The sequence below is a fragment of the Prosopis cineraria genome, unplaced genomic scaffold (assembly GCF_029017545.1).
Source record: "Prosopis cineraria cultivar Desert tree isolate PC_DT_omini unplaced genomic scaffold, ASM2901754v1 PC619, whole genome shotgun sequence".
NCBI classification, from domain to species: Eukaryota; Viridiplantae; Streptophyta; class Magnoliopsida; order Fabales; family Fabaceae; genus Prosopis; species Prosopis cineraria.
The window spans coordinates 35,611-45,642 of NW_026555944.1; the positions used below are offsets into that span (position 1 = coordinate 35,611).

Consider the following 10,032-nt stretch of genomic DNA (forward strand, 5'->3'; position numbering starts at 1 on the left):
GGTTGTCAATTGGTTTGAACTCTTGGTGAGTTGTAGTGACTTGTATTGGTCTGACAAAACTATATAAGCTTGTTGCTCAGGCTACAGCCTATCTTATTAATCAAAAAAAAAAAATAATGGTTGCCAATGATTAATAGCAATGGTTTATGATAATAATTAATTATGGCTAAAGGTAATTAACAATAGTCAGACATAAATGTATTTCAAAAGTGAAAAAGGAAAACAAAAACTGTTCTAAATTGTTTTCATTTTTGTTTTAAAATTAAAAAATAAAAACAGTTTTAAAAATATATAAATGCAAAACACTTACCCAAATGATTTTTTATTTTTTATTTTTAAAAACCAAAAACAATTTTTAGAAATAGAAATCAAATAGTGCCTTAGTATACCTCAATTTTTAACTTAGTCAAGCTTGATTAACATTTTTTTATTCAATCTCTACACCTATTTTTATCTGGATTAAATTCTTGATTTTTATCCACACCTCATCTATCATTCCGAGTTATGCAAATTTTATTAGAAGAGAAACTTTATATATATATATATATATAGTAAATTTTATTCTATTATTAATATTTTTTTTTTGTCAAACTGTCAATGGTTATACAGATGTTGGGGAATAGTTACAAGGGTGGGTTTGGCCACCTCTTTAAATATGTGATTTTAGACTTTGCTCTAGAAGGCTCATAATCATTAGGTTTGTCAGGCGCTTATAGTTTCTTATTCCTAAAACTGGTAATTCAAACAGATTCCGTTTAAAATATTTTAACATATAAAAGTGCTCAAATATTTAAATTATTAAATATTAATTTTTTTATGTAATTTTAATTTTAAAAAATTATTTTTTTCAATTTTTATCTTAAAAAAAATGAACTCATGTATTTGGGCTTGGTTCAAATTTATTTAAATTTATTCAAGTAGTTTAAATAAACTTTGAGTAAATTTTTTTTTTTAAACTCTCAAACTCGATCTTAATTATAAGAGGGCTAGGTGGACCCCAAAGCATAAAAGCGTGGGGGTGTAATTTGTTGTAATTGGCTCCTACCAGAAAAAGAAAAAAGACCGTAAAGTAATACTGAAGCAAATTAGGATAGGTTTGTTATGATGTATGAAAGCTCTAGATGAGAATTTAGTGAAGAAAGAATGTATTGGTTGAAAAGAGAGTATATAACTTGGGGAGAGAAACAACTCATATAAAACACAATAAGGCAAGCATGGCCTCGTTAAGTAAAAGCAATATGTAAGTTACTTGTCATAAAATCTAATAATTAAAATGTCCCTATCAACTTAAATAAGTTCACAAATAATAAATATATATATATATATATATATATATCTGTGTGTGTATTGTGAGTTGGTTTCTGGGAATTCCTCTCCTTCTCGGCCATTTTTGTTCCTCTTCCCTTTTTGTATTTTCTTTCTTGTTGATATTCTTGTAATTTCAATTTTTTGTATTTGGAGAGTATTTTTATAGCATTCATACTTTGTATGCTTTATAATATTAATTTTGGGAATTGAATTACTGGAGTTCATGACACGTTATTAAAAAAATTAAATGAGTTAATAATTGAATTTAATCATTTTTAAGCTTCAATTCGTGAATGAAATATTTTTGCATGTATATATTATAGTCATAGACGCTGACCTCTGAAGTCGAAATTCATAAATTTAAATGAAATTTTCTTTTTCTTTTTATATTTTCACTTATTTTATAATTTTTTATAATATATAAACTTTTCTTTCTCTTATAAAAATAAACTTTATAAAATCCATGAATTTTTCAATTTAGAGGATTTAAATTCTTATCGCGGTTATATCTTCTTGGCTTGCCAAAAGAAAATAGAAAACCAGTAAAAAAGAAAAAAAGAAAGAAACAGGAGAACAGAGAAAACAACAGATAAAAACCATGAAATCAAATTAAAAAAAATAATATCTTTTTGGCACAAAACAAGGAAAAAAAAAAAAAAAACAGCGAGAGAGCACCTGAGTGATCGAACTTCATCACGGTCACGGACCTTGCAATTGCATAATCGCCGAGAAAGACACTAGCGGTCAAACTCCATAGGTACCCTGCCTTTCTTCTTCAAGGTTGCTTCCACAATGTTCTTATGTTATCCATCCTTCTTCGAGCTCCAGAATCAGTGGCTTTTGTTCGAGCTTGCGGTTGAAAGTACGGTTTCTAGGAAGTTCGTCGAAGGGCCACAAACCTCTACGTAATTAGTTTCCATTTTATGATTATATTGATTGATATCAAGGACGTGACTTACTTGAGTCGAATTTGGGTTTGAGTGGTATTTGAATGGATTCTTTTTATTTATTTCGTGGAAAAATTTTAATTCCATGGAAGAAAGTTGCAGTGGATGGTTCAGCTTGTGATTTCACTTTCGGTTGATTGATGGTCTTTGTGTTTTACTTGGGATCTTGTACATACCCAAAGTTATTTTGTAGTTTAAGTGAAAGAATTTTTGTAAATAAGGACTTCTGATATAACTATCTCTGTATATCAGGTGCTTACTTGGTCCTTGCAGGTAAATATCACCAAGAATGGGTCCCTGTTTGAAATCTTCCAATTATACAATCCCCCCCCCAAAAAAAAGGGAAAAAGCTGAATGTTTTTGTTTGGAAAGGTTTACTGTTTAGTAATTGTGAAATTAACAGATTGGGAGAAAAAATGGACTGAAGAGTGTTTTACTGCCCTTGATAAGAGCTATGTTTTTTTGCTCATCAATAAGTTTGTTTGGTTACTTGTGGCCCAAAAAAATATAAAAAGTTTGATTGGTTATCAAGCTCAGCATAGAAGCTATGGAATGTTATTTTAAAAGCTGCTTGTTCAAGTAGGAAATTTTCTTGATTATGATGGCAAGTTGAGATTTTTCATCTTGGAGCATATGTTGTTGCTGAACAACTCTTCATTGAGACTGTTTTTATGAACATTTTTTATATTTATTTTTCTTATCCTGTATTTTGATCTGGAACAAACCTCTAGTTTATATTCATATTTGTTGCAAAAGATGCCTAGGCCTGAGAGGAAGAACTGGGGAAAGAGACATGAATTTGGACTAGGATCAAGTCCTCAACATCTAGCTTATGACATTCTTGAAGATTGGGGTTGTGTCGTGTAAACTATTTGCTCATTCAAGTTTCCAGATGTATTAATGTAGAATTCTGGCAGACCCCTTTCTTCTTGCATTTAGGTCGTGGCTGATCATGTCTGTGACATACATATAGTATATGGCCTATTTTCCAACAGCACTTACCCTGTCAATGGATTTAGCTAGATCCTACCCTGTCAATGATTTTATGTTTTTATTAAAATTTTCTCTTTATCTGGTATGAAGAAGATAGATTTATCCCTGCCAGGCTTTTAAATATTCCATTAATTTGACCAATTTGTGAATTACATTTAATGAAAATTTGTTGTTCATACTTTAATTCTTCCCTTTTGTTTTATCTAATAGTTTTCAACTCTCTACTCCTATTTCCATAGGTTCAAATGTAGTAGACAGGTTTCTATGAGTTGAAAGAAAAGCTTAAATTTTGTGTATGGGGATAGATCTTGAGCAGCCATCTGGAGAATGTCATGAGGAAGACAATAGGAATCTAGTACTTGCTGATGCAGTTGATGGTATAATAATATCAATGAACCCAGAAGCTCTTTAGAAGTTGTTGGAAATGATAACGAGAATGCAGGGCCAGGTACCAATGCTGAATTATTAAATCATGGAAAGGAAGGGTGCACTGGACAAGGAACCAACTTGAATTCTTCAAAAATACCAGAGCCTCATGATGGAATGGAATTCAATTCAAAGGAGGAAGCATTTTCATATTATAAAGATTATGCAAAATCTGTGGGATTTACAGCTATAATAAAAGCTAGCCGCCGATCTAGAATATCTGGAAAATTTATTGATGCAAAATTTGCATGTAGCAGATATGGAAACAAGCAAGAACCCTGTGCAGCTGAAACTTTCGAATTCTCTTTCAAAAACAGATACCATACCAAGTATTCCTGTAAAAAGGAAAAGAGGTAGAGTGAACTTATCTTGGGCAAAAACAGATTGCAAGGCCTGTGTGCATGTCAAAAGAAGGCAAGATGATATATGGATAATCTGCAGTTTCATAAAGAGCATAACCATGAAATTTTTCCTGACCAAGCCTTTTACTTTGCGGGACATGGGAATCTAGCTCTGAGTAGCAATGGCGATGCATTACAGGTTACTAGGGCTAGAACAAAAAATTTGTGTGTTATGCCGAGAAAATCTGATGGATATAAAAAAGTTGACAATAAGAAAGGTAGCAGTGGAAACCATTCAGGTAATAGACAGCAGTTGGCTTTAGATGAAGCAGATGTCCATGCTCTGCTTGACCATTTTATGTGTATGCAAGATGAGAATCCTAATTTCTTTTATGCAGTAGATCTGAGTGAAGAGCTGCAATTGAGAAGTGTTTTCTGGGTTGATGCAAAAAGTAGGCTTGATTATAGACACTTTGGTGATGTGATTCTTCTTGACACCACGCATATCAAGAATGAATATAAGCTTCCTGTTATTCCCTTTATTGGTGTGAACCACCACTATCAGTTCCTGTTGCTAGGATGTGCAATTGTGTCGGATGAGTCTAAATCAACTTATACATGGGTGCTGCAGGCATGGTTGAGGGCGATGGATGGATGTTCCCCAAAGGTAATACTTACAGACCAAGCCAAAGCTCTAAAAGAAGCTGTTTACTGAAGTTCTTCCAGGAGTTCATCATTGTTTTTGTTTGTGGCATATCCTGAGCAAGATTCCAGAAAAGTTAAGTCATGTAACGCGGCAGCATGCAAATTTTATGACGAAATTTAACAAATGCGGGTTGAAGTCTTGGACAAATGAACAATTTGAGAAGCGATGGTGGAAAATGATTAGGAGATTCAATTAAGTGATGAGAATTGGTTGTGCTCAATTTATGAGGATCGTCAATACTGGATACCTACTTATATGGGAGACACTTTCTTAGCTGGAATGTCTACAAGGAAACGTTCAGAAGCTATAAACTGTTTGTTAGACAAACATGTGCAGAGGAAAACTAAATTGAAAGAGTTTTAGAGCAATACCAAGTGATATTACGAGGGAAATGTGAAGATGAAGCTAAAGCAGATTAGAAACTTTTCATAAACAACCAGTATTAAATCCCCCTCACCTTTTGAGAAACAAATGGTGACATTGTACACACGAACAATATTTAAGAAATTCCAAAGTGAGGTATGGGCGGTATTGCTTGCCATCAAAAAAGAAAGGAAAATGGACCGATAAAGATGTTTAGGGTTCAAGATTTTGAAGATAATCAACAATTTATCGTCTGAGAAACAATATAACTTCTGATACATCTTGTTCATGCCGTTTATTTGAATTCAATGGTTCTCTGTAGGCATGTAATGATTGTTCTACAAATTTCTGTGTACATAATATCCCATCTCAGTATATACTTAAAACGGTGGACAAAAGAAGCAAAGAATAGACAAATAACAGAGAGTTGGTCTGATGTGGGAGACTCTAGGAGGAAACGCTATACTAATCTATGTCAGCTTGCGTTTGAGCTGGGAGATGAAGGGTCTTTATCACAAGCAAGTTACACTGTTGCTGTAAATGCACTGGAAAGCATTGAGAAAATGTGAGAGGCATGATCAACTCAACTAAGAGTATCATAGAACAAAGCCTACCAATTCTTCGTTCTAATCATGTGACTATAAGCAACTCTGCTTGTAATATGAATGAAAAGGACAATTCTTGAAGAAAAGACAGGTCAATCAGAACTCAGTCAATCATCATGCTCATTTTATTTTTGTTTCATTAACTTGACAGTTTTTTCCCGCCAATATTATGGTAATTAATAGGAACTTCTGGAGCCAAAAATCATTGCTATTGGAATTGATAGCAGCTGGCAGCAAATGGTTGGTACCCATATCCTATCTATATAAAAGAAAAATCTGGTTATACTGTGCATTGCGTATCAATGCTTTCTTTTTAAAAAAGTTTGAAAATGAATAGCTAGTGAGCTGAATCTTCTTATTGGAAACATCTAGAAGATGCTGATTGGGATATCACATTGTGGGAGGAGTTTTTTATGAATTGTGTTCTTATAGGCCAAACTCTACAAGAGCAGCAGGCCTTGATTGTTCTTATGAATCACAACAAAGCATTCAAGAAATGGTAATGGCATGTGTTTCATTGTTACTGCATGCACTTGTAGTTAAACGTTGTATCATGGTGTGACTATTTTCAAGCCACCGGAAATTTGTAGCTTTTGAAATTTGGGCCCTTCTGTTAATTTTCTTTCAGGATCAGCTGACCTCAAGATCTCACCAACTTGGATGGCTATTATGCCACTCAACATACTGTTTCTGGAATGGTAAGAAATCCTCTACAGCCGTGTATCAAGATATTTATTTCTACTTTTAATACCCAAATTTTGTGTGCTTGATGATCTGATACTCTGACTGATCTCCGATCTTATGTTTTAGGGCAATTGAACTCAGTAGCTGCCAATCGTACTGATTATTACAGCAACCATAACATCCAAGGCCTAGTAATGCAAATTTGGCTAGTCTTTGGCGTGTGTTTTCTATATTTGTATCTTTTTGGGCTCAACAGTTGAATTTGGATTGATCCATTTGTAGGGACAACTGAACTCAATCACACATATCCATGATGGCCGCTACCTAACTCCACAAGGGAAGGTACGTTATTCTAGTATATTTTCCAAGGAATGGGACTGGCATTCCATCTAATTTTAACCTTTTTAATACTAAGAACTGAAGAAAGGAGAAAATATTTAATTTTACTTTCAAATGGCTTATCATTTTCAATGCCTTGTCAACCTTTAATGTCGAAGGATTCTAGAGTAGACACAGGCCATTATTGCTCTTTGACATTACCTGGTAATATCCCTTGCATCATATCTTATGACTCTTGAATATATGTACAGCTAGGTATTGGTGGCTTATTTCTTGCTGTGTATAATTATTATCGTTGTCAGGCATTTCAATGATGGACATCCCTGCTGCTGATTTATGTTTGTAGGCAGAGTTACCTTTCAGACAACAAACTAACCCGAATTGTTTTGATGTTCAAGATGGCTTGCGAAATGTGGTACTTGAGTTAACGCTGAAATTGTTGTTGCTTTTGTTGTTCTGTTCTTATTCCATCCCCTGACTATTCATAACAGTTGCTTCTACATTGCAGGAAACAGTCCTCTGAAGGATCATCACATGTACTTGAGATTTGGAGCCAAACAACTCAACTCAAGGCACCTTTTGCAGTAGTTAGGTTGTAACTGATGATGAGTTGTAGATCGTCATTTATGTTCGTGTCCTATATGTGTTAAAAGTAAAAATGCTAACCCGTTATCTGATGAGCCTAAATTGGTTTATCCCATTCTGGCATGGTAGACGCGTAATGCACTGACACTGTATTTTTTTTTTTTTGAGAGCGAACCACCGACCTGTATTTTATTCTACTTCTTTTAATAGAAAGAGAAATTTTATTAACAAGAGTTATAGAAGATGAGAATGTAACATCTCCAACTGGAGCCCCATAAATAAAGATGAAAAAAAAAATTTAATTTATGGGACAAGATTTTAAATTGAAGGTAGTAAAGCGCCTCGATCCGCTGCATTGTAATTCAAGTTATTAAATTATCCTGTAATATAATCATTAACATTTGCAGGTTGAGATGGTCCAGATAATAACTTTCGTAGGAACATCTTTTTGTGGTTTCTCTGAGTATATGAAGCATAGCAGGGATGCAACATTCAAGCATCCTCTGAGAAGATAAAATTAAAAACACAGTCCAAATCGCTGCTTTAATTTATTTGCATATTGGACACATTAAAAGGTCCAAGATATGTGAATATGCCATTTTCTCTATATGTATCTAAAATTAGACTATTCATTTTACCGCTAACTGATATAGAAGGCTTAATTTAGTTTGTCTATGGACTGGATAATTTTTTTTTCATACATATTGAATTATTTTCCTCCTATCTTGCTGACGACCTTATTCATACTCTAGCTTTTGGGGGAGATGTTGTGTTTGAGTATTTATTAAGCTCTATTTATTTTATATATTCTTCTGTCTATATAGGTAATATATATATATATAATATATATCTATTAAGTTCATGATTTTCTTGATCTGTAAAATAGTTTTTTAAGCTCAGTATTGGATGTCATTGAATCACCACCTAGACAAACCTGGGAAAAAGAAGCCTTATCAGTGTGCCATATCTGAGGACCGGAAAAATTTAACTTTAAATGGACACTTTTTTTTTACCAGTATCACATACAATCTCGTGCAATAGAAAGCGACTTCCATTGCTCTATTGGATCAAATAATTGTTATGATGAAAACTTTTTTGTGCCAAGTACCCATGGCCTGTTTGGGGGATAGAATGAAATGAAAGGAAGATCTGGTGAAAGAAGTGAGTGATTTTGAAGTTGAAAAATAATATCGTACACTTACTTTGAAAAGTGAAAGAAGTAGAAGCTGTTGAGCAATTAATTACAAGGACATGATATGCATTGTAGCTGAATGAAAAAAATTCTTTCTTTCATCATGCCTAAACAGCCCAAAAAAAACTTGGAACTAGAATTTAAGAGTCAGAGGTCCCCTCTCTTGTTCTCTCTTATCAATCCCTTCATCCATCTTCTTCCAAAACCAATGGTCATGCCACACCTTCTGCATCTGTTCAATGGGCACCTTCTTGGTCCTCTGGCAGGAGATAGTACACAAACACAGTCATCAGCACCACCAACCCCAAAGAAGAAGAAAATCCCAGACTTGAAGTGGCAAAGCATAGCCAGGAATGTCTGAGCAACAATGAAAAGTAAAGAGGAAGCTCACTGCCACTGTGATGCTTTGCCCAGCCGACCGAATCTCCAATGGAAAAATCTCACTTGGCACTAACCACCCCAGTGGCCCCCATGACCATCCAAACCCCGCAACATATATGGCATATCATCAGCAGACAGAACAAAGTAAGCATGCCCTTTGCTCAATCCTCATAATCTTTCAGATGAGCTGCTAGTATCCCTCCTACTATGCTCTGTGATGCTAACATCTGAATGCCTCCTATTGCAAACAAGGTTCTCCGGCCAAATTTGTCGACAATGAGCATTGATATGAAGGTCGAGCCTGTGCCTACAATGCCAGTCATGGCAGCAGACAAGAGTGAAGCACTTTTCAACCTAACCCAATGGTTCTGAAAAGCAAAGGGGCATAGAAGGCTATGACATTGATCCCTGTCACTTGCTGGAAAAATGGTATCGCCACTGCCATGACAAGTTGGGGTCTGTATTTTCGTTTCAAGATAAGCTTGAACGAGTGATCGGTGTTTTTTGATGTTGAACTTGCTTTGATGAGACCATCAAGCTCAGTTTGAACATCATCTATTCCTCGAATTCGTTGAAGTATAGTATAGCTTTGCTTTTGGTGATCTTTTGCTGCGTTGGATTAGGCTATTGGGAGTTTTCTGGGAGGAACAGCGCACCTAGTGTGAGGATCAAGGCTGGCACTCCTGCCATGGCAAGTGAGATACGCCAACCCCATCCACCTTGGATCTTCTGTGTGCCATAGTTGATGAAATTAGCACATAAAGCTCCAATTCCAATGCTGAATTGGAATCCATTGTTGATTGCTCCTCTTAGTCTTGGTGGTGCCATTTCTGATAGATATAGAGGAACTGACGCAGCAGAACAAGTGGAGAAGTAACAAGAACATTCTTAGCGTTAAAAAAGGGAGAATCAATGAAAAATTCTTAAAAAAATTTAATATCTGACAAGAATTTTGGACAGGAAGAAATACCTCTTAAAATAATGACGTTACTAATTAATTTGTTAATGTTTATTTATCAGAAATCCTTTTAAGAAATTAAGTTTCTTCCAGGATCCTTATTGATATTCGAAAAAAAAAAAAAATGATTGGAGCTAGATTCATAGCCCTGTCTAGTATCTCTCATGGGCAAGAGAATTAGGTCGTTTGAATTAAGTGTGTGTT

General features: G+C 34.7%; 1 protein-coding gene and 1 pseudogene across 1 annotated transcript; one reads left to right on the forward strand and one right to left on the reverse strand.

Moving 5' to 3' along the window:
* Nucleotides 1–2,043: 2,043 nt before the first annotated feature.
* On the forward strand, nucleotides 2,044–4,730 carry LOC129297819 (protein FAR-RED IMPAIRED RESPONSE 1-like). Its single transcript, XM_054936174.1, has 2 exons — nucleotides 2,044–2,213; nucleotides 3,488–4,730. Exon 2 carries the CDS (start codon nucleotides 4,101–4,103, stop codon nucleotides 4,728–4,730), a length of 630 nt encoding a protein of 209 aa, XP_054792149.1. The 5' UTR covers nucleotides 2,044–2,213; nucleotides 3,488–4,100.
* Nucleotides 4,731–8,622: 3,892 nt separating this feature from the next.
* LOC129297820 (hexose carrier protein HEX6-like) lies at nucleotides 8,623–9,718 on the reverse strand (annotated as a pseudogene).
* Nucleotides 9,719–10,032: the final 314 nt, after the last annotated feature.

Excerpts from the sequence above, each read along its gene's own strand:
- LOC129297819 (XM_054936174.1), top strand. The coding sequence starts at position 4,101 with ATGGATAATCTGCAGTTTCATAAAGAGCATAACCATGAAATTTTTCCT.